Source organism: Podarcis vaucheri (genome assembly GCF_965113315.1).
Source record: "Podarcis vaucheri genome assembly, chromosome: 11".
NCBI lineage: Eukaryota > Metazoa > Chordata > Lepidosauria > Squamata > Lacertidae > Podarcis > Podarcis vaucheri.
The window spans coordinates 24,109,197-24,134,593 of record NC_138749.1 but is presented as its reverse complement, the minus strand read 5'-3'; the positions used below and the strand labels follow the sequence as shown (position 1 = coordinate 24,134,593).

Below are 25,397 nucleotides of genomic sequence, written 5' to 3'. Positions count from 1 at the left end.
AAACAAGGTTGTTCTTCAACAGGTGACACCAAAGTAAGGATTCCCCACTGTTCTCCCCATGGAGTGGTTGGATGGCAGTGCCATCCCAAATCTGGGATTAAGGCTATTTATTCATCCTTGGTTTAAGGTGGTATCTGTTTAAACTCAGTCTAGACTGTCCAGCTTTCCCTCAGCTAGCTGTGGGAGTTCTGATACATACCCTCAATACCGAAGGTCTGGTAAACGATTAAATGGATACTTTAGTGGTGCTGTCTCAAGTTTCTGTTGGTTCTATCACCTTCAGCTTCCAAAACTGTTGCTCTAGATTAGATGCCAGAGGTTTCCCTTTGTCCATGCTGACAGAATTTTGGTCTAGATCAGTGATGGTCAAACTTGGCCCTCCAGCTGTTTTGGGACTACAGTTCCCATCACCCCTGACCACTGGTTCTGTTAGCTAGGGATGATGGGAGTTGTAGTCCCAAAACAGCTGGAGGGTCAAGTTAGGCCATCACTGGTCTAGGGCATCAGTTTTGGAATTCAAACAATTTCTTGAAGTTTCTATAGGACTTATTTCTGCAGTACTATGTGATTTAGTTTGTATGCTAAGTCAGTGGAAACTTTTTTGCTTTCTTAACAGACTGCTCTGACTTAGGCAAAACCAACCATTTCAAGGCAGCTAGTGCTCACTGCTGACTTAGTAAGAACTCAAGTTATTTGGTGAGCATCTGATGGTCGCTTAGACCCACAGAGACAAAAAACAATTGAAAGGCAACCTGTTATCTCTGAGTACTTTAGAAGTTGGAAAGATAAGAGAAGAGACTTTGCCTGTACATGTGCAGACCCATATGTGGGACAGTACACAGATCTTTTATGATGTGCTGTGCATCCACTGTGCAACATTATGACACATCTGATAATGCACACAACCAACTACGACAAGAAAATTATATCCTAAATTTTTGAAAAATCTGAGCATTTACACTTTCCAGAAAATTGTTATGGAAAAATGAAATCCAATGTATCAATTTAAGAGTAACATTTTCCAGCTATAATAATACCTAGATAATATTCAAAGAGCTGCTGGTGTGTATTTTTTACGGTATAACCAATTTTACGTTCCAGGCCAAAATAACTTCAAATACAGACCATAAATCAACAAACAGCCAAAAAATTGTTTTTACATGAATTTGTCCTTAATCCTTTATTAAGTTTTTAAAAATACAGATTTGTAAAAAGTTTGAATAGACCAAACACTATACCTGTTGGCATCTGCGCATTTCACCAATATAGTTTCCACAACTGGCTTCAGAAGTTGTTGCAATTTTGCCCTCTCTGCCAGACTATGACAGGGTGTATATACCAGCATGGCTCTTAACGTTTTCTAGAAAAAGCAGGGAGGGATGTTTTAAAAAGAAAAAGAAAAAAAACACACCTTATACACACACTTCATATATTCTAAAAGAATAACAAGAATTAGTCAATAATAATAATAATAATAATAATAATAATAATAATAATAATAATAATAATTTATTATTTATACCCCGCCCATCTGGCTGAGTTTCCCCAGCCACTCTGGGCGGCTTCCAATCAAGTGTTAAAAACAATACAGCATTAAATACTAAAAACTTCCCTAAACAGGGCTGCCTTCAGATGTCTTTTAAAGAGAAGATAGCTGCTTATTTCTTTCACATCTGAAGGGAGGGCGTTCCACAGGGCGGGCGCCACTACCGAGAAGGCCCTCTGTCTGGTTCCCTGTAACCTCACTTCTCGCAATGAGGGAACCGCCAGAAGGCCCTCGGCGCTGGATCTCAGTGGATACAAAAATGCATTCTAAACTTTGCTGCAACAGACTAATCAATTGTAGGATACAATTTTGTCAACAAGAGGCAAATTTTGTAAGAAAGCAAAACAAATCCATGTTTGCCTACAAATTTATTAGCCCTCCATATACCAGAGACTCTGTTTTACATGTTTTGTTTTGTTTAGTACAGTATAAAGAACGCAGTCCAGTGTGATAGGCCAGATAGAAACAGATAATAAAGGATGACCACACTGTGCGTCTTCCTCATAATATAAAGTCCTTTTTGATGATAGTCCAAAGAAAACTGATAAGCTCTATTTAGCAGAAGCAACCTATCACCTCTGCTGAAAGCCAGACTCTGTTATTCTGGGCTTTCTAGAATTCTTTTTTGTGATCTGCTTCCTACTGGCTTAACCAAGAACTGTATATAACTGGAAGTTAACTGGGTGAAGTAGCTTTTATCTTACACTTATATATGAAACCTAGAATGGAGGCTTCAGGAATCTGCACTGCGTGTCCTAATTTGAGAAACTGTATTTTTCAAACATGTACTTTTCCATGCATGCTGAAGCATAGATATCCATGCATGGATTTTATTTGAACATTCACACCCTGGTCTTTCAACGGAACCATTTGGCAATGGGTCTCAATAACGGGTTGTTTTTATTTTGATTATATATATATATATAGTAGTTTTTTATGTTGATGTTTTCTGTGGCTCGCCCTGAGACCTCCATGTATAGGGTGGTATATAAATTCTAATGATAATAATAATAAACTGTACTAATGCCACAAGACACCTCATATATTGCATGGAATCGTTCCACCTGGCAAGCTGAAATACTTGCATGGATGGAACAATTGCCATAGTGCTGTGTTGAATTCTTCCCTAAATAAGCCCCAGTTCATACATTTGCTGGGAGCAGATGTGATGGAGCAGCTTAAGCTCCTTCCTTTCACTATACACATAAGCTCCTGTGAGAATCAAAAAATTCCATGCATATACAGGTTTGTACCAGGAAACTGTTTACATGATTTACCTCCCTTTAAAAAACACAGGAGGAAAGAAAACACAGACAGAGGTTGTTTGTGCGATTCAAGCTCTAAATTCCAGTGAATGTATGAAATGGGTAGCTATAAGTATAGTAAATGGGACCATGGCCATTACTTTCTTTAGCGTGTCCCCAAAAAACAACAATTTGGGAGTCGTTCTGCTGTCATCACAAATTCTACATCTTTGGCAACAGCATAAATAGTGGTTTCCATCTCTAAACTGTAACAATGATCTTGAAATTTCAATATTCGTAAAGAATCTACTTACTAAAGCAGCAACGTAGACTTTGTAGACAGGATCGGCACACACCATGGAAAGGACACTACAGCAGGACTCCACATCTCCTGAGATACTGGTTTGTGATGACCCAATAGCTGCTCCTAGAGTTCCAGCACTTGTGGTGCTTCCACCACTGCTTCCAGAATTTCCAGTGCTTTCACCGTTAGCCAATAATAGAGCACCACTAACATCATGGGAGAGACGTCTAAGGGCCATCTCACGTACATTCCAGTTTCGAGAAAACAAGCAGCCAACTAATTCCATTCCAAATACCTAAAAGACAGACATGAAAACACTTAAAAGTACATGTATGATGATCTCAAGTATGCATACTGAAAAATGCAATCCCATCTGAATTTGGGGTAGCACAGGGAAGAGCATGTTGCATTCTTCAAGGCTGCTACCATCAGAGCAGCTGCAAAACAAGGGAGATGTAATGACGTGTCAGATAACTTCTCCATTCATTACTGTTTATTTTTGCTTGGAAGTATTCATATACTCATCTCATAAAATATCAGGCTGGTGTACATCAATATGCACACAATAAATATGGTAATCTTTTTTCAAAGTCAGGGAACTAACACCGAAAAAGTCCTCTCCTATCACAGAATGCAAACCTGACACCTGCACTTACAAGTGTGCAGGGAATATAACACAATTTAACCAGGAGCAGTGCAATCCTGTTTGTGCTATTTGACATAAAACGGAATCAAGGAACACAAAAATACCCAGCAGCTAGTTTAATTAATGTTTCCTTTAGAAATTTAGTATACCTGTATCCATGGCTCAGCTAAGTCTTTATAGGCAGAAGGGATTTGCTGGACTCCATAATGAGTAAGGTTAAAATTACTATCTTGACTCCTCCTCGGTGAGACGGCTGTAGGCTGCTGAGTTTGCTGCTGGACAACACGAAGAACAGAAGGAGATTCTACAGGGCTTGGCAACTCATGGCTGTAAGGGGGGGAAATGGTTTCCATGAGTAGATGTTTGCAAGCTTGCAGATATTTTAATATTTATACTCATCAATGGAAGATCTAGTATATCCAAGTACAACAAACACATCCTTACCTATAGAAATCATGAGATCTCCACTTAGATCTACAAAGAGGACATATAAGAGGCTCTCTGTTTCTTCTACACTCCTCTGCCCCTAAAAAAATTTAACAGTAACAAAAAGAAATAATACTGGCGTTAGTATGATAAGGACATTTTAGAAAATATAAAGCTACTGAGTTTTTGGAAACATCTACAGAACTTAAAAGTCTATGGAAAACTAGTCATATGGAAAACTGTATATTCAGTTCTGTAGCAAATGTGGCATTTGCCATTTTTTCTACATGTTTAATGTATTGTGTGAATTATACCAGCTCTATATACCTGTCCACTTAAATATATATATATATATATACCTCCAATCCTGTGGTTGAGACAAGAAACTAATGACCTATTACTTCTGGATTTTGGACATTTTATAAGTTTCTGGGCTAATATCACAATATTGCCCAGTTCTTTGAAACTGATTGATCAGCTCAGTTAAAACTACAGGTTAATAATTTTCTTATTTATACTTATTTTCTTCTCTTTCGTTCATAGTATGGGAGGTTTTTTTAAGACACAAAAGCTACCAAGATGCATTTCTCTACCATCCTTTATATAGGGATGTGGGTGGCGCTGTAGTCTAAACCACTGAACCTAGGGCTTGCTGATCAGAAAGTCAGTGGTTCAAATCCCCGTGATGGGGTGAGTTCCTATTGTTCAGTCCCAGCTCCTGCCCACCTAGCACTTTGAAAGCACGTGCATGGCGGGAAGGTAAATGGTGTTTCCGTGTGCTGCTCTGGTTTGCCAGAAGGGGCCTAGTCATACTGGCCACATGACCCGGAACCTGTCTGTGGACAAATGTTGGCTCCCTCAGCCTATAGAGCAAGAAGAGCGCCACAACCCGAGAGTCGTCTGCGACTGGACTTAACTGTCAGGGGTACCTTTACCTTTTTATCATCCTTTATACTTAAACTCTGAGGAATACTATCTCACATTTATATGAGGAAAAGTACTTCACTTAGATTCCTCCTCTAACATCCCAGTTTATGCATAATCTCATTCCTTAATATCAAATGTCCCTTTTGATATTCATTATTTGAAGTAGAAGTACTGACATCTGTGATGCAGGTATCATCAAGTGACTTACATATTGACATGCAGTGGTGGTGAAGTTTATTTCTGCAGCCATCTTCACAGACAGTCAAGCTCTCTTCATCCAACATGCCTAGCAAACAAATGGGGCACATCTGTTCTTCTTCATCCTTGATACTATTTTTAAAAGAACATGTACCAACATTTAAAGAGTAATCCTTTTAATTTACATTACTATACCTCTTTCCAGGGCAAAAACCGGTCCCAATATATATTTATTGGAGTGCATTCTATCATTCTGCAAGTGACTAGTTGACCTTTCAGTGCGACTGTTTGCAGTAAATTCCAGTGCTTGCTCACATATTACCTTTACCACACAGGTAACTGATCAAAATCGCCTCTACATTGTGCATGACGTAATGTTTTATATATTACTCTTCAATAATGTATGTTACAATAGTAACATGGAAAAGTCAACAAACTGCAGCCAGCAAAATGGGGTGGACAGAAGGTGTCCCCTTCCTCTCCTACAGCAGTTGCCCCAACATGCAGCCACAATTATCATGAGAATTTGCTGAATCAAGGGTGTGTGTGGTCAGGGGGATTTGGAGGAAGTGGGGGGTCATGGAAAGACTGGCTGGAAGAACCTCAGGTGCCTCAGCATAACTTCCCATCACCTCCCTCTTTCCCCTCAATCTCCTACACCACAACCCACTCCAACCTGGCCTGGTGAACCTTAGGATAAGATTTTCGGGGAGGGTTGGGGACTGCTGTGGGGAGGGGTGGCAGGAAAGTCATCTTTTGCCTAAAGCCTTCCATGGACGAATCTCTATCTTGAAGCCATACTTTGCAGTGTATCAAAATGAAAACTATTACCTATGGTTATATAGCAAGTCCTAGAACAGATACATCATTCTGTAGGAAATGTTGGTAAAGAGGCTCTGGATATTAATAGCTTTGATCTCAGAAACAGGCTCATCTTACAGCTCAGGGCTTTTAGTGTTGTGGCCCTTGCCCTTCAGAATGTACCTTCAATTATCATCAGGCAGGCTCTTATAGTACCGGCACCTACTTAAAACTTACCTGTTCACCCATGCTTTTTCCCAGGGGGTGATCCAGCTATGCTCATGTACTATATTAATCTACTGATTTCTTTTCATGTATTCCTGCATTTTTTATCAATGTGATTTCATTGTGTATTATGTTGGTCAAAGCCATTTTTTTTAAAAAAAGTTGCTGGTATAGAAAGTTTTGCCAATGAACAAACAAATAAACAAAAAGTATTAATTCCACACTTAGGCTACTGTAGTGGTGCCAGAATGGCATTCCTGTGATTTCTTCCCACAGTACTCTGGCAATATCTAGATGGAATAACCACACAAGTGGGGCAAATGACATTGTTTTCCCATCTAGAAGTTAATGGAGTGGCGTGTGAAGAAGCTACCGGAAAGCACTTGCTATGGTTCTATGGTAATATTAAGAACTGGTGCCATGTTAAGACTGAATTAGTGGCTAATTCAAGTGTCTTGTTTTTAAAAATGAAACAAGGGAAACTTACAATTTGGTCAGTGCCAATATTGAAGTCACCCAACACTTAAGTCAGATATTCCTAGAAAAACCAAATATGGAATAAATTCCTTTATGTCCAGTTCAACAGTCTCAAACCTTTTGAGAACTCACTAGATAAGCAAAATGATTACCAAGGCTGTAAGTTTAAAAGTATCACCTTTCTCCCCCTCCGTAATACAGATAATGGAAATATGCCTATTCCATTTCCGACGTACACAGAATTTGTTTTCTCTATAAGCCATCTGTTACGAAAAGCTCAAAATCTGGGCACTATGTGGAGGAATAAAATTTCAGCTCATGACTGATAAGTAGAACATGATTTATCAATAAAGAATATTGCTCTCCAAATGACTGGCACAAATGGAGGTTGTATAGTTTTCTGTGGATTTTTATGGGTAAATAATCATCCGGGGTAACAAATAACACATATAACTTAAAAACAGTATGTATACTCTATGACACTACTTTAAAAATAATACTGCTAACAAGTTGTCAAAAAGTAAGAACAGAATCCTACAGAACATATTTTCTAAAGAACTACCCAATGTACGCACCAGGGGAGGCTAGCTTGTAGCCCACCAGAGATTGCTGCACCACTACTCCCATCAACTAATAGAGATGATGGCGGTGGTAATTTAGCAACATCTGGCGGGCCACAGGCTAGCCACTCTTGATATACACCAAGGTGATCCAACAGTTAAGAAAAGATTTGCAGCTGAATAATTTACCAAGCCTAGTTGCATTTCAAGCCTAAGTACTATGGACCTAGTAAGACCAGGAAGAGAGGTTAACTTTAGTTTAGTTACTACATACACATATGGCAAAAAAGGAATTTGATATATGTATGCCAAAGGTGGGGAACCTCTTTGGCCCAATTGGCCAGATTGTTATCTGTCCCCATCCCATGGGCCAACTTTGACAGGCAATGCCAGATGATTTGACAGGATGGATTGTCCTAAGCACCTGCCAGAGTCTCTTGCACATAGCTTTCCAAGTCCTCCACAGCCAACCGGTTGTCAGGTGGTTGGGAAATGCAGCACAAGGAGCCTTGCCAGCTCTTTGCTGGCAAATGGGCTTTCTGCGATGACTGGCTGCACAATAAAGAGTTCCACAGGGGAAAGGTGCCATGGTTTGGGGTCAAATTTATGACATTTTAGGCCATATCTGGCCAGGGAGCTGGATGCTTCCCACTCCTAAATATTTAGAAAATTCACTGCATTCCATCATCTGCAGTAAATATTTCTACTATTGCCAGATTTACTAAAATAGGAATGGGGAAACTTTTTCATCCCAGGGACTGCATTCTGTTCTGGAGGCTACATGTCAATGGAAGGCAGGATCAGAGGCAAAAGTGAGCAGACCAATTTATGTAAGTGTTCCTTGTGTACAGTAGGCTAACTTTTACACATACTTGTAGACCCTGCTCTGTCCTCCATTTATGCCAGCAGGAGGCATTATTAGAATTCAAGGTAACATTCCACCAAAGTAAAAACACTCAAGGAGGTTGCAAAGCACAGCTGATGTAACCAGGGTAAAGTCCCAGGGGTCAAATGGAGAGCCTCAGATTTCCACACCCCTGCATTAGATGAATCACTCACACACAAAATCACTTTGTGATTTCTACATAAAACAGCTACCCTTTTCCAGGGCAAACATCTCTTGATTCTTTCAAACCCAACACTTCTGATAGGATCTATGCTTTGGCCCCTTGCTCCTCATCCCCAACTGAAGCAACTTCCCTGCTTCTAGTTTGCATTAAGATCTTGGGGGCAAGAATTTGCTTTTTTAAAAAAACTAATGGTACTCAGTGAAGTGTCATGTACGGTGATGGTGAGGGGGGAGGTGACAGTAGCCACAAAAGCCTAGCACCCAAGTTAAGAGGTGAATATATACTTTTCATATTTGAGCTGGAGATGTTCTCATACCAAAAAAGCAAAATGAAAATTCCCATTGCTTGAGAAACCTTTTCCAATAAATTGTCCCCAAATGAATGGTTAGGCACAAAAATAAAGGCTTTGCTATGTAGGAGCAAAGAATTCACAGTAACAGAGTGCATGTGTTTTGGCACAGTATTAGATGTGAATCCCTAGCATGAATGGAAAGGCAATTCTACTTGTGCAAGGTGTCCTCCATTTCCAGTGTCCCCTTGCACTGTGCCACATCCCTTGGAGGTTGTGGAGGTTCTTGGAGGTTCTCCCAAGCCTTGGGAGCATCTTCTGAGGACTGTAATAGACTAATGTGTGTGTGGGGGGGGGGGGGAAGATGCACCATGAACAGAGTTCTGTTTGTGCTTCTTTAGATCCAAAGTACGATTTCAAAGAACCTCTAAATATTCTCTTTTCTCCTGAGAGTAAATTTCTAGCTTGTAGCTTGATTAAAATCTGGTAAGGTTACTGGGGCCAGGTGAAACCAGATTCATTCCACAAGTTGATAATCCCTTCTCCAATTAATTATTCTGATGCTACACACAATATTAAAATGAAGTTTCACTTTCCAAAGGTGAAAGATCCTCTTCAAGATCCCACTAGGCTTCAGGGGTCACTGGTGAATTCATAAAGCGCCTAATATATACTAGGCTCTTAACAAAAAATAATCTTGCAACCAAAGGGCAACAAACTTCCATTTCAAAATGTGCTTTTCGGCAGACTTGGCTAGCCAACCCAAAAAATATTGTTCCCAAACATTCAAACAATAAATACCAGAACTTTTGTAACTTAGATCACACTATATAAAGAACAAGGAGTCTTTTGCAATGGTTTTGTTGTAACAGACTAACACAGCTACCCTTTTGGAATTGTATAAAATTCATGTGACAAATTAAAGCAACACTTTCCCTGTGAAAAGGGGAAGATTTCGAAGAACACTACTTATTTTCTTTAGAAGAATTACTAACCTGTTTTCTGAACTAGATGTAGACGTACTAGATGATGACAATGTATGAGAATTTGACATGCGTGAGACAAACTTCTGGATGGTGTTACGAGATGGGGCTTTGATCCTTGAGCTACGCCTACTGTGATATTTCTGGAACAAACTTTCAACCTAACATTAGAAGAAAACATTAACAGTAGCTATTATGCTGTTAATTCCTGGAAGCTGATGTCCAATTTGAAATAAAGTTTTAATTGCAATTGAAATCACAGTAATATCAGAACAAAAAAAAGGGTTCTCCTACTCCACCACCAAGAGGGGATGGTTGGATCCATCTTATAAACAATTAAAATCACACCTCATGTTCAAAAATTAAAACCACTTCATTTAAGACATGTGGACATAGATCCTGAATTTTGACCAGATCCTTACTGGATGCACCTTCATAACCAGAAAAGTCTTGCAATTTAACATTAGCTAACAGCGCTTCTGCATCTATCTACATTGCTAAGCAGAAGCGGAGAAGGAACAGAAGAAATTGCAGGAAGATATTGGTGTCCTATTCTCTTGAAGTGTGTTCCTGATTTTATGTGCTTTATATTCATGCCTCCACTTTTAGGGTGGAGCACATGGGATTGATGTTTAAGAAACTCTGCGATCGCTATCCACCATGGTTGAAAGATGCATCACAACTGACACCAGCTAAGTCAAGAAACCATGTTAAGAATTGTTAAATATCATTACTGATGAAGTTAAGGTAAGAAGGAAAGGGCTGTGGAGAAGGAACATGGTATTCCACTTCCCACTGCTAGCAGTCCACTCTATTAAGCGAGCTCTAAAGGTAAAGGTAAAGGTACCCCTGCCCGAACGGGCCAGTCTTGACAGACTCTGGGGTTTGTGCGCCCATCTCACATCTATAGGCCGGGGGCCAGCGCTGTTCGGAGACACTTCCGGGTCACGTGGCCAGCGTGACAAAGCTGCATCTGGCGAGCCAGCGCAGCACACGGAACGCCGTTTACCTTCCCGCTGGTAAGCGGTACCTATTTATCTACTTGCACCCGGGGGTGCTTTCGAACTGCTAGGTTGGCAGGCGCTGGGACCGAGCAGCGGGAGCGCACCCCGCCGCGGGGATTCGAACCGCCGACCTTTCGATCAGCAAGCCCTAGGCGCTGAGGCTTTAACCCACAGCGCCACCCGCGTCCCCCAAGCGAGCTCTAACCTCCAGCTATTAAAGTATAGGGCTATTGGTGGAGAACTTTCAGTAAACCATAACAACTTATTTGATGTTGCTGTAGTATCGTTGGCTATTAACAGAGATTTCAGAAACAGAGTAACTCTAGCAAAACTTAAACAGCACTACAATGTGATTTCTGAATAGTAAATTTTAGCAGCTTTAATGTATTTGCAGTAACCATTGTATATCCATGATAGAAGAGACAGGATAACACTACCTCAAAGTTCTTCAAGGTTTTTCGCCAGAGCATTGGATCTGAAGATTCAAGTTGAAACACACGAAGCATAACAAATAGGAGATGAATGCAAAATGTTCCACGCCCACAGCTGCAGGTCTGTAAAGAAAGATTTTAGTGTGCTTATTATAACTGTTTTCTTTCAAAAGACACAAGTTACTATGTTAAATAAAGAGTTATTAGGATTATACTTTGGTATTTAGAAAATACAAATCTGTTATAAGCATGCTTTATTTCTGACAGCTATCCTTCCATGGGCTGATGGATGATTTATGGCAGAGCAAACAATCTATGTTGTTCTCAGATATAACCAACCTGAAGCTAATACAACTATTTATACTTAGCTGGTGTTTCTTTTAATGCTTACTCATTACAAGTAGAAATTAACACACACTAGAAAATAGTACTACAGTGTGCTATTGAAAATAAAATACAGTGGTGCCTCGCAAGACGAAATTAATCCGTTCCGCGAGACTCTTCGTCTTGCGGTTTTTTCGTCTTGCGAAGCACGTCTATTAGCGGCTTAGCGGCTATTAACGGCTTAGTGGCTTTAAGAAAAAGGAAACAAACTCGCAAGAAGTTTCATCTTGCGAAGCAAGCCCATAGGGAAATTTGTCTTGCGGAACGACTCAAAAAATGGAAAACTCTTTCGTCTTGCGCGTTTTTCGTCTTGCGAGGCATTCGTCTTGCGAGGTACCACTGTAGTAATTACAACTTCTTCTCAATCTTCTAATATTCTCAAATTAGTGTACTTTATAATTAAAAATAAAACTGGGTCTATGCAATTCATACCTGAGGACCAATGAATACCCTATATTTATTGTCTGGGCTGTCTCCTCCTATCAAGAAAGAATTCGGTCCTATCTGCTGTAAGAGGTACAATCTGGCCCTCATGACCTTGTTGACCCGCCGATTTGTTTCCTCAGGACTATATGGTGAGAAGCCATCTGGAGATGGAGCTCTTCGTGGTGGTGTTATTCGTCCACTCTGAAACTTATAACAAATTTATTTCAATTAGCTTCCAATAATGTTGCCAAAGGAATTCAACCTCCACTCTCCCAATATAGAAATGTTTTACACTGCCCACTGTGTCTGTCATATCTGTTAAGTTGTAAAGGAAGAACTTGTGATCTACTGGTTGCCCACCATATTTTGATAGTACAGAAATGGTACCATCACTTCCAAACAATTGCAGAAAATAAAAATTTCTATGCTGGTATTCTCAGATGTTATTCAAATTATGGCTACTACTTTTTAAACCCACGCCATCCCCTTCGTGTTCAGAATGAAGACACCTGTAGAGGCTTACATTAAGTTTCTTTTTAAAAGAATATTAAATGTAGTAGCAGCAGCAGACACAAGATAGCAGGTAAAACAGTCAATGACACAGAAACGCAACTAAAGGAGTCAGATCAAAACATCCATTGCTCCAAAATCTGCTGAAACAAAATGGACTTCAATAATGCACTAAAGTATCAGGGATGAAGCCTGAGCTTCTTGGGTAGGAAATCCCAGCATCTATGTAGTTGCTGCCAACTGAACCTAAGCTGGTGCCAAGACCTGCAAGCAGGATCTCCCCTGCTTACCAAAATGGATAGACGGGAGTAGATATACTTGAAATATCATGGCAATAGGCTATACCCAGTCACATAAGAGCAGGGGTCGGCAATTTTTTTCAACTGGGGTCCAGTCCACTGTCCCTCAGACCTTGTGGGGGGCGGACTATATTTTTTTTGGGGGGGGAATGAATGAGGGATGGTGAGCAGCACGCGAAAGAGATCCGGAGAGGGGCTGCTTTAAATGGCGGCAGCTCAAGAGGGGCGCTCAGCAAATCGCGGCTCCTGTGTCTTGCAAGTGACAGGGGGTGGCGGCAGGATGATGAGCAGTGTGTGAAAGGGCCCTGGAGATGGGCTGACATCAACAAAGCCCAGCCCCCTTCCTCCTCTAGGCAAGGCGGGGAGAAGCCAGGAGGAGGGAGGGAGGAGGTGCCACCGCGGTGTGTGTGGGGGGATGGAGCAGCCCGAATGATCAGAATCAGATCCATGCGGCAATTCCCGGACTGTCCACAGGCCAGATCCATGCGGCAATTGGGCCGGATCCGGTCCCCGGGCCTTAGTTTGCCAACCCATGCATAAGACCTTTTAACTTACAGGCACAGGAGATAACCTTTTCCTTCTTACACCTGGTGATTCCGATTTAACCGCCCTAGATGAGGATGAAGAGGAACTGCTAGGAGAAGGGCTCCGCCTCCCCTTCTGAGTAGGTGAAGTAGCACTTGTTTGTCCCTCAGAAACAGGCTCCGTTGCTGGTTTGTTTGCTTCACAGCCATCACCTTTTATCGGTATTGGTTTTACTACCTTTTCAAGAAAGATATGAAGTGATTTATGGTTACCTAAAGGTCTTCTTAAAAGAAAAGATTCACAGTGAAGTTCTGGGTATACAAATATTTACTGGATTCACACCGAAACCTGTCAAGTTTATTCTCAGTGCTTATGAGATTCTATTTCAAGTCAAAAGAACGTGTGCTCCAGGCAGATGAGGTTCACCTGGCAAAATGAAAACCTGCCAGATCCAATATGGGGGATTGGTAGTCTTGGTAACCAAAGTCTGAATACCTGAAAAGAAGTATACTATAACCTTCACTACTGGGTAAACAAACAACTTTTTTTGGGGAAAAAAAAGGACTCCAAAGTGCCTCAAAGCTTGAAAAAGCTTTTCTTTTGCAACTGTGTGCAAAGTGATATCACACAGTTCTGGAAAAGAAGTTTGCCATATAGTTAGGGGTGAGTTGCAGTATGAGAAATATAAGTCCAAACCCTTCTTGGCTGTTTACTAATAAAACAGTTCTTTATATATCTGCCATATTTATCAAACCATATTTTTGTGGAAAGTCTGTTAAAGGTGGTGGGTATCTCTCTTCTTCCACTGCACCTTTACCAGCCCACTTTCCTATTCCTTTCTGCACATTATAAACTTGCAGGTAAGGCCTCACCTTTGCTCTTCTCATTGTGTACTGCCTAACTAGGATGTCAGTATACAAAATATTTTTAAAAAATAGTTCCACCACCTTTGTCAGATCCTTATTTTTTTACGCTTGCTGGTTATGAATATGAATATGTGGTTTTTTTCCTCCAAGAGAGTAAATTTAAAATGCTAACGACAGAGGGCAGTGTTGTAGTTATTTTGAGCAATACAAATGTAAGTTGGAGTTGACTTCCACAATATGCAGTAGACTTGTACATTGTTAGGAATTTAAAGCTTCGAAATCAGCAATTCACAGAAATTAATCAAGAGGCATTACAAAACAAGAGATACCCAGATGTTAATACTAAGGTTCTGCGGTGCAAGAATCAGCAATCAGGCTTTTTAAAAGCATAAACGCCAGTGCCTTTTTCTGGAGCATTACTTACCACAGGGCCTCTCCTACTCCTCCTTTCAAGCCATTCATGCTTCCAAGCAGGCATACATGTTGCCTTGAGTTTCTCCCTGATCATGCGCTCTTCTGGGCGGTCATCCATTTTCTGCAGCCCCCTGAGGGTTTCTTTATTCTCCATGTCACGACTACAGTAAAGAAAAAGCAGAGACCATAAATGTGATTGTCAATAAACACAGTGGCATGCTTAACCCTTGAACCACCATATTTTACTCCCCCTGTAATTGCTAAACGGTTGATTTCAGCAACAGATGAAAACCTCTTAAACTGATAATGCAGACATTCTGCTACCCCGTTATTTGGAATGCATCAACTCCAAATACAAAACATCAAGCATGAAAGAAAAGCTGTTTTAGTAGACCTTTTTAAAAATAAAAATAAAAAGAATTCCCTCAAGCTACTGACCTACCATAGCCTGATAATAAACACATGGTTCTTAAGACATGGGGCTGCAACCACAGGAAGTTTCTGAACAACCTCTGACATGCATTGTACATGTGATTTTAAGTTATTTTAAACTGTTTTTAACACTCTGCTTTAATTGCTGTAACCTGCCCTGGGACTTTAGGATGGTGAGTGGGTAAGATTAACAGAAGCAATAAGACCATGATTAATAATGGTGACTCTAATTAAACCCACTCCTAAGCTAATAACAATCTTCCTGCACATCTGAAAATAGAATTCTCTTGCCACTCAAAAAGAATAAACTACTTAAAATGAACTAGTTAATGTACTTAAGTATCATTCTGAACATTTAAATGGCTGAATGCAAATTTTTTTCAAAGGCCAGTTGCTTCTCTGCCAAATATAGAATCAATTTATATTCCATGTTTGTCCATACTACTATTATAAACTACCATAGTCATGATGAAAGTCACTGTTTGTATAGACTACATCAGTTGAAGTTTAAAAACCCCATAATCAACCACAGCAGCAATCACTGTCAGCATCCATCATCACTGATGCTCTGTAGTCTTGAGATTAATGACTGCCCAGAAAACAACCTCAAATGCACCTACCCATTTATATACAAATTTTAGTTTATACATGAACACACACACCCTACTAAATGGCAAAAGCACATCATGAGCGATATTCCTGTTACTGTTTTACAACTCTGGAACACAAAACTGCTTGCCATTTTTAACTGTGGGCAACCAGTTGGGGTACAGCAATATCTATTAAAATGCTGCAATGTTCCCCGAACACCCAAAAAGTTCAAGAATGATTCTGTATTTGCTTGAACCTTCTGTTACATTCCCCCCCCAACTCCATGTGTGCCCTTTAAATATAGTTATTAGATAGATGGATAGATGCATACACACTATTAATCAGAGGGGAAAGAAGGACAAAGACAAAGATGTTTCTTCTTTTCATTCTCCATCTTCACCATTTACTTTATACTAAGGAGATATAGGTATGGAAGCTAGCTTCCCCATATATACATGGCTAAATCAGTAACTGCAGGGGGGAAACAGATGTGCATTCAAATATGCACCTGAGTATGGATGTCTCCTATGACAGCGGCACTGCTTTCAGTGGGATGTGCATCTAGAATGCCTCCAGAATGTGGATGCAAATCCTCATCCACATTCTGGATGTGCATCCAAAGGAACATCCCATTGAAAGCAATGGTATTGAGACAGCATCAATATCCACACCTGTCCGAGATAAACAAATGTTACATATTGGTTCACAGGTGCTGCAACCAGGGTTCAAAATTAGCAGGAAGCCAGGCACAATTTGCACCTGAAGATTCTCTATTTGCAAGCAGCTCAAAAAGTCTGGGTGCCCTTTTTTTGCACCTGGCTGACACTCAAGAATTACTGAAATGTATGTGCTTTGAAGCCTCAAAGTATATGTTAAGGATAGACAATATGCTAAGGAGTTTAACAATAAAGAGTAGAGTGTTTTGAAAACTGAAGTATGGTACCAATATTTTTATTGTAAACACCAAATTAAACATGCATTAACAATTTCTGTTTAAAATGTGATATTAACAATGTGTCACTTATGTGAATTGTGTATTAGTTCATGCTTATGAAAATAATAAAAGTGTTGCCGACACCCCCACCCCAAATAGCGACTAGATATTCTGTTTTGGTGCCCAAAACCCCCAGGTCCCAGGAGCCATTTGGTTCCTAGATTTTCTAACACTGGCTGCAACATAACTTCCTCCTCTTTCCTCTGCATCCCCTTTATGCCACTTGATTCTTTTCAGGCTGAAGACTCAAAAAGAAAATCATATCCACAAAATTTGCTTCTGGAATCTTTTTTTTTAAAAAAAATAATAATTCCCTGTATCTCTCATCCTAATATATAAAGGAATACTTTCCTTCCTTGACCTGGGTACTCAGTGCATCTACACATAATAAACACATTTTACTATTGGGGGAAGAATTGCTGAAATATTAGGATTAGCATCAATATAAGTAGAAAGAATATGCTAGATATTCTTCCACTGCAAACTAAAACAAAATTACAGCTGTATTTCTATGAGATCTGATATACTGCACCGTGAAAATCCTTTGCAAAAAGGATACTAAGGCAGCCAAAGACTCAACCACATTCTTCCGTGTGTTCTCATGTCCACTGTTGACTTCTCAGCCGATATAAAAAAGTACTTGGACAAGCATTTATTAACAATGTACTCTAGCAGTGAAAGCTTCACAATCTTTGCTTGTTCTCTCTCTCTCTCTCTCTCAAAAAAAAAAGGCCAACAGAAACTAGCTTCTTCTCATGTGACAGTAAATCCAATCTGCTCTTGTTTACACAAAATATAACAGTTATTTAAATGGGGGTGGGAATTACCGGCTGAAAAGAGTTCTCTCTCAGATATAGACAAGCTGTAAAAATAATTTTTATTATCTGAAACGAAGAATGACCTTCAATGTTGCAGATTCAAAATGCTCAGATTCAAATTGCATGTTCATCCAAGTATGCAAGTGGTCAATTTCTGAATATCTGAACTTCAGCGCCAAAACAAAGACAGCAGACACAAAGCAACATCACTACTGGATACAAGTGAGAACACAGCTTCAAGGTCTTTAAGTTTCATTTGGCAATGTAACATTTTTCATGTTATTCACATTTGTCTCCGATCTTGTTGCAAAACGGAGTTATGTTAAATAAATAAAGTGCCAAGCACATAATAATAGTTGTTTTTATTGTTCAGTCGTTTAGTCGTGTCCGACTCTTTGTGACCCCATGGACCAGAGCACACCAGCCACTCCTGTCTTCCACTGCCTCCCAGAGTTTCGACAAATTCATGTTGGTAGTTTCAAGAACACTGTCCAACCATCTCGTCCTCTGTCGTCCCCTTCTTCTTGTGCCCTTCATCTTTCCCAACATCAGGATCTTTTCCAGGGAGTCTTCTCTTCTCATGAGGTGGCCAAAGTCTTGGAGCCTCAGCTTCAGGATCTGTCCTTCCAGTGAGCACTCAGGGTTGATTTCCTTCAGGATGGATTGGTTTGATCTTTTTGCAGTCCATGGGACTCTCAAGAGTCTCCTCCAGCACCACAATTCAAAAGCATCAATTCTCCGGCGATCAGCCTTCTTTATGGTCCAGCTCTCACTTCCATACATCACTACAGAGAAAACCATAGCTTTAACTATACAGATTTTTGTTAGCAAGGTGGTGTCTCTGCTTTTAAAGATGCTGTCTAGGTTTGTCATCACTTTTCTCCCAAGAAGCAGGCATCTTTTAATTTCGTGACTGCTTCACCACCTGCAGTGATCATGGAGCCCAAGAAGGTAAAATCTGTCACTGTCTCCATTTCTTCCCCTTCTATTTGCCAGGATGTGATGGGACCAGTGGCCATGATCTTAGTTTTTTGATGTTGAGCTTCAGACCATATTTTTCACTATCCTCTTTCACCCTCATTAAGAGGTTTTTTTTAATTCCTCCTCACTTTCTGCCATCAAAGTTGTGTCATCTGCATATCTGAGGTTGTTGATATTTCTTCCAGCAATCTTAATTCCGGAATTAAGAATTAAGCACATCATAGATAGGTAAGCAATTGAACCCAGGCAAAGCCCAGACCTGATGGAATTGACTTAAATAGAAAATCCTATCTAGTCTTGTCCCTATTTGCAGGAGACAAAGCTTTTAGCTGGGATGTGGCCCACTCGGCTGGCTCTGCCCCTTCTTGTCTGCCATGCCCAGGTTCCCATATGTGTACCTTGAGGAAGAGAGGAATAAACAAGAAGGAAAGAAAGGAAATGAGCAGTTTTGGCATGAAAATTATGCTGTGGGCCAAAGAACAGGCTGCAGTAAGGGAGTGGCCAAGCCTGAAGGGGCAAGCTGACTGGTTGCCTTGGGGAGCTAAAAACACAGGAAAGCAGTGAAGGGTGGAATGGGTGGGAGAAAAGATAGGAAAATTATATTGTGGACCAAGGGATGGATATCACTGGGGGACAAACTGGCTGCTCGCTGGCACAGGCCTGATGAGAGCACTGAAGGTGAAAGGAATGGGCAGAAAAGGAGCAGAAAAATGGGAAAGCAAATTGGGTGGCATCGGGGGGGGGGTGTTGTGGAAACAGGAGCAAGTGCAAGCCAAACAGCACCTAATTTGCTGTTCCTTGCAGACACCATACTGTTAGAGCAAGCAATAGTATGTTCAGTGATGCTTTTTCCTAAAGCGTGGTTTTCACTTAGTCCACATAGTAAAGGGAGGGAGGAGCCTTGCAGCTATCCTGACTGCCATCTCCTGTGTGTGACTAGTGAAAGGGAGGGGGGCAGAAAGGAAGCAATCCTGTTACAACCACCCACTTTTGGCAATGGTTACTACACTTAGGATCAGATGCAGCTCCTGGCTGACTTAGTCGGTGGGTCCATGGCCTTTCATAGGATTTCTATATTTTCTTTCTATATTTATATAGGATTTCTATATTTAGATACATACACCTGTTGAGGAAGTTTTTAAACAAAACCTAGACAAGTAAGCAACTTTGTCTTGTAAGCTGTACCATGCAAGTATTTAATGGATATATAGTAAAAAAAAAAAAGCAGCTTCATCCCCATAATATTTTGTGTCAGTTTAAAAGAGCCATGCTGTTTAAATGTGTTTTATTCACTATGCGCTAAGTAAAAATACTCATTCAGATGAACTAGTCAGATAAATAGTTCCAGATTCTTAACGAAGGGGAAGACAGAAAATAGTCACATAAGCAAAACTTTTAGTATTTAATAAATAGACATGGGCTCTGCTCACACAGCTTTAAAATTAAAAGGAACAGAAGTACAGTAAACCCACAAAGTATGTGGGAGTTATGTTCCAGGGATCACGCCTAAAGCAAAAATCACGTATAGCCAAAACATATTGGGTTCAAAGCCAGGTGGAATTGTCAAAGTCTTTTTTCCCAGGTGCCCACCCTCTTTCTTATTTTTTCAGAATTTTTTCTGCCACGCACATAAAGCTGAATGTGCAAAAGTTAAATGAACGTAAGTTGCAGGCTTACTGTACACCAGTCCTAGAAAACACGTTTTAATAAAATATTTGGAGCAAAAGGATCCTCAGGGCAGCAAACATTAAAGCTAATATATATTTAAACAACGTACAGCAAATTATATGGCTGTTAACATAACAATCCAAGTTCCCAGCAGAAAAGCACCCAGCAAAGGAACTGAGGAAATACGTTATTTTGGCTCAAAGAAAATAAAAAAGTATTTTGAGAGAGCTATGCATTTGCCTCTGTCAGAAATCCACCTAAGGAGAGGGACTGAAAATTCCTGGATGTTCCAAACCTCAGTGCACTGTTGAGAAGGCCCCATCACAGATGATCTTCTACCAGCTAATTTCAAATGTGCTTAGCAGTTAACGTGAGAAAGAGTAAATTGTGCATCAAAAGATTTGAATCTATTTAACTTGTAAAGAATACAGTTCAGTTCCTATTGCCCAATTCCTATTGCCTGTTTTAGTTAATATTTGCAACGTTTCACCCACATTCAAACTACATGTGTGTCTTCAGCATTTTGTTGATAATGTACTCCCAGACTCTGGATGACCTCACTCAGCAGTTCCATGCAGATATTAAACAGCATGGAGGATAAAATCGAACCCTGAGAAACTGCACATTGAAGGCTGCATGGGGCCTAATAGCACTCCCCAAGCACCACCCTCTGGAATTGATAATACAAGTAGGACCTGAACCACTGCAAAGCAGTGGCACCCCCCCCCCTAACTTGGACAGCCACTCCAGAAGGATATCATGGTCAATAACATTGAAAGCTGTTGAGAATTAACGAGGAAAATTAACAAGGATACATTTCCCCTGTTTCTCTCAACAGATGTCATCAGGTGACCAAAGCAGCTTCTGTGCTAAACCTGGTCCTAAACCCCAAATGAAATGGATCTAGAAAATCAGTTTCCTCCAAGAGCACCTGGAAATTCTAACTATTTCTTTAATGGAAGAGTTGTTTTATTCTGGCATATGTTGTTTATGTTGGTAGACAGATCACATATAATGGATGTGATTCAACTTCTGTGCAGTATTAATCATATGATGTCAATAATAGAAGCATGTGTTTTAAATAAATTCTTCTTTAAAAACCTATTTAGTTTACTGAAAACACTTGCATTTGACTGAGGACAATATGATAATGTCCAATAATAATTTTTAAGCACAGGCAATACAAGTTGCAATATGTAGAGAAGGTATTGCTTCTGCCATCAGCAAGAAAAACTAAGGATCCAGGAAGAACATCAAAACCAGAAAGAACCCTTGGCTGCAACAGCAAGCTGCTCTTGAACTGCAGAAGCAAAAAGGACCACACCAATTCCCAGACACACAAACAGTGGTTTTAAAACTGCAGACACTGTCAACAGATGACACATGAGTGTACAGAGAAATCTATTTGCTACATAAAGGGGGAGGGTTCTTCATTTAGCTTGGGTATCCAGGCACACATCCAACTGTGACGACCTGGAGATCTCTGGGTGCCAGGTTGGTGACTGACATCTCTATCTGGCTGAATGACAACGGGCCCAGGACAGAACCCTGTGGCCATGTGCAGCACTCCACTTGTCATTTTTCCCCAGGATTCTGAGGAACCCTCAGTGAGCACTTTTTGGGTTCAGTAAGTCGACCAGCTACAAATCCACCTAACAGTTATCTCATCCAGCCCACGTTTTACCAGCTTCTTCACAATAATATAATGGGGGACTCTGTCAAAAGTCTTGGGAAAGGGGCTTGAATGTGTAGTTACTATGCAACTCCAGACATTCTTGGTATAAACTGATTACCTGGTTTTAGGCTCAGGTTTCAGCACAGACTTTGTTGCCAAGATGGAATAACTTTGCCAAGGGAAGGACAGTGGGCACACTACCCTGATCATTTCCCAAGAACACTTGGCAATCTGATGCCGCTGATCACAGTATCCTACTAGATAGGGCATCTGGATTGAGGAGACTCCTTGGGTAGCCAATTCCAGAGGTCCATTTGAGAGATTACAGTTTGGATCCATGACATTTACAATATGGAGTTCCACAGAGTTTAATCTCATATCCTGTGCTCTTTCGCACATACATGAAATCTAATTGAGATTACATGGAAATCTGCAGCAGAGTGTTATCGGCATGCTGATGACACTCAGCTCTACTCCTTCCCATCATATTCAGGTTAGGCAGTTCAAGTACTCAAGTATATGAAATGTGCAATGAACACTAGTAAACTGAAGATAAATGCAAATAAGATTGTGATATTTTTGGGTGGCAAGTTAATCTCCCCAGGGAGGTGCTGTTGAACCTGTTCTGGACAGGACTTCCCTTCCCCAGAAGAACAAGGTTGCAGTTTAAGGGAGCTAAAGTGTCACCTATTACATGCTGCACCTTCTATCGGCTGCGAGGTCCTCCTAAGACAGAGATAGCCTAGTCAGTGTCATTCATGTCCCGAAAACCTTCAGATTAAACAACGAAAATGTGTTATATGCAGGAGGGGTTGTGAAGACTTCTTGAAAACTTAATTTAGCCCACAATGCAGAAAACTGAGCTTGGTTATAAAGAACAGCTCTCACAACTGTGCTTGCTACTGGTCCATTTCCAGGCAGAATTCAAAGGGTTGCTGATCACTTTAAATGCCTTTGGACTTGAATATAAATTCATTCATAATTAGTTTATGAATTGCCTTTCATAAAGTGCCAATCACACAATAAAAACAAAAATAGGTTTTAACACGATACAAAACACTGAAGACCGACACCTAAATAAATAAAGCTGGAAAACACTGTGAAAGCAATATATATATATATATATATATAGTGTAGTTTCTGGAAACCACTAATACTAGGCACATGCCATATCTCAGCAGAAACAATATTATGCAAATCAGGGATAGCCACACTGAAGCCCTGCTCCAATGTGCAATGGACTGGGTTTCATGTTTTAGGAACTCCCAAGAGGAAAAACCTACTGCGTATGTAAGGAGTAAGGCAGTCTCAAGCAACCCAAGTCTGGTAATTCCAGCAAACATTCGTTCCAATGATATTTTGGGCAGTTATGAATATATTCTTCCTTGTGTCATCTATTCATTCACAGTCACTGGCCCAATCTATCTTTAATGGAGATGGCCATAAGTAGGGATCATGTATAAGAGGCAAAAACAGAATAGAGAAGATATTCAGGTCTCTGAAAGCAGTCAGTTGCCAACTTTGATTAATCATAGCCCTATTTTTCATTTGCAATGCAAATGGTAATTAATCCAGTATGCAATCATTGCTTGTTCATATTCAGGGACAAAAGAAAATATTCATCCATTTGATTATTTTAGAATGATTCAGTGCAACCCACTGTATAACCATCTATTGCAAACAAACTTTATGCAAACTGTAAATACAAATAGATATTCTATAATATGTACACTCAAAGAGAATTTAATTTAATAAGACTACCGCACTCACAAACAGCTGGAATAACTGTAGAAGGAAATTGTGCCTCTTCAGCCTAAGGAGAATTTGACATTTAAAGAATGCAAAAGGCCACAAACACTAGCTTCTTTTGGATACACATTTCTGCAGGCTAATAAGGTTTCATTATTTCTTTGCCACTTGCAGCTTGCAACGGAGGAGCCAGATTGTTAACACTATAATGCAGTCTATAAAATATGGTGGACTGAAACCAAATAAAGTTGATGTTTTTATTGACACTTTTTATTGATGTTTTTATTGTCCTCCTTGTAATTTTGCATGCTGGATTTTTAGGGAACTGTGGTCTATAAATATCTTAATAAGTAACATAAATAAATAGGTGGATGAAAAAGGTAACTGTTAGGTGGATTTGTAGCTGGTTGACTGACTGAACCCAAGTGCTCACTAATTGTGTCTCATCATCCTGGAAAAAAGTGACATGTGGGGTTATTGTTCAACGTCTTTATAAACTACTTGGATGAAGGAATGGAGGGGATGTTCATCAAATTTGCAGATGACACCAAGCTGGGAACGGTTGCTAACGCTGTAGGATACAGAACTGGGATTCAGGATTACATTAACAGATTGGAGAACTGGGTCCAAACAAAATAAATAAATTTAAAAGGAGCAAATGTAAGGTTACACAATTATGCACAGGTTAACCAGCTGCACCAGTGTAACATGTGAGACACCTGGATTACTAGTAGTACATGTGAAAAGGATCTAGGGGTCTTGGTTAACCACAAGCTTAACATGAGTATGATGCAGCCACAAAAAAAGAGAGCTAATGCTATTCTAGGCTGCATCAAGAGAAGTATAGTTTCCCGATCAAGAAAGTAATAGTAGCACTCTCTTCTGCCTTGGTCAGACCATACCTGAAGTACTGTGTCCAGTTCTGGGTGTCACAATTTAAGAAGGATATGGACAAGCTGGAACGTGTGCAGAAGAGGGTGACCAAGATGATCAAGGGTCTGGAAACTCAGCCTTAGGAGCAATGCTTGATGGAATTGGGTATGGTTAGCCTGGGAAGGAGGAGTCTGAGAGGAGAGATGATAGCCATCTTCATATATCTGTCACATGGAAGATGGAGCAGGCTTGTTCTCTCCTGCTCTGGAGGGTAGGGCCCAAACCAATGGCTTTAAGTTACAAGAAAGAAGATTCCAACTCAACACCAGGAAGAACATTATGAAAGTAAGAGCTGTTTAACAGCGGAGCAGACTCCCTTGGGAGGTTATGGACTCTCCTTCCTTGGATGTTTTTAAGTAGAGGCTAGATGGTCATGGATGCTTTAGCTGAGATTCCTGCATTGCAAGGAGTTGGACTAGATGACCTTTGGGATCCCTTCCAACTCTACACTTCTGTGATTCTAAGTTCCTGGAATACATAGAAGCTTCTATTACCAAAATAATGCTGCCAGACAAAAATTGTTCACACACAACCAGTTCAATGAACTACTTTAAAATTTTATATTATAAGTCAAGCCTGCTAGATTTTTAATTTTGCAATGCTGAGTGTGTCAACATGCAATATAAGGCCAGGAAAAAGCATATGCAGACTACTGAAGCCCTTAAGCCGCCTTGCAAAGTTGTTAATCTAAATGCAAGTAATTATAATAGTGATGTTATGTTAGAGATTTTTCACACATGCCTGGAACTCCAAAGTTACACTTCCCATAGCAATAGTTCAGTCAACCTGCATAATTATATTTTCTAATAATGCATGTGTCATGGAGGAATTACAGCTAACATAACATTCAGTAATACAAGTGGGGCCCCATTATGGCAGCTGTGGGAACTTCCTGGTTTGAGCATACATGTAGAAATCACTACTACAAATAGCGCATCAAGCATCCCACATTTCAATTCTTTGACATTGGTCTTTAAACAATGCAACAGCTCCCTGTTTAT

General features: G+C 40.2%; 1 protein-coding gene across 2 annotated transcripts in view; it reads right to left on the bottom strand.

Annotated features, from left to right (window-relative positions):
- MAP3K1 (mitogen-activated protein kinase kinase kinase 1) overlaps positions 1-25,397 on the bottom strand; it is a 59,483-nt gene that overhangs the window by 14,787 nt on the left and 19,299 nt on the right. The window contains exons 2-11 of one of the 2 annotated variants that reach the window (XM_082241762.1): positions 14,566-14,716; positions 13,306-13,512; positions 11,948-12,142; positions 11,138-11,254; positions 9,709-9,857; positions 5,302-5,423; positions 4,185-4,266; positions 3,890-4,067; positions 3,105-3,389; positions 1,239-1,360 (exon numbers count right to left, since the gene is read on the bottom strand). In XM_082241762.1, the coding sequence (XP_082097888.1) occupies positions 1,239-1,360; positions 3,105-3,389; positions 3,890-4,067; positions 4,185-4,266; positions 5,302-5,423; positions 9,709-9,857; positions 11,138-11,254; positions 11,948-12,142; positions 13,306-13,512; positions 14,566-14,716 (1,608 nt within the window). Of the gene's footprint in view, positions 1-1,238; positions 1,361-3,104; positions 3,390-3,889; positions 4,068-4,184; positions 4,267-5,301; positions 5,424-9,708; positions 9,858-11,137; positions 11,255-11,947; positions 12,149-13,305; positions 13,513-14,565; positions 14,717-25,397 lie in introns of both variants that reach the window. The other variant, XM_082241761.1, reaches the window with a different exon arrangement.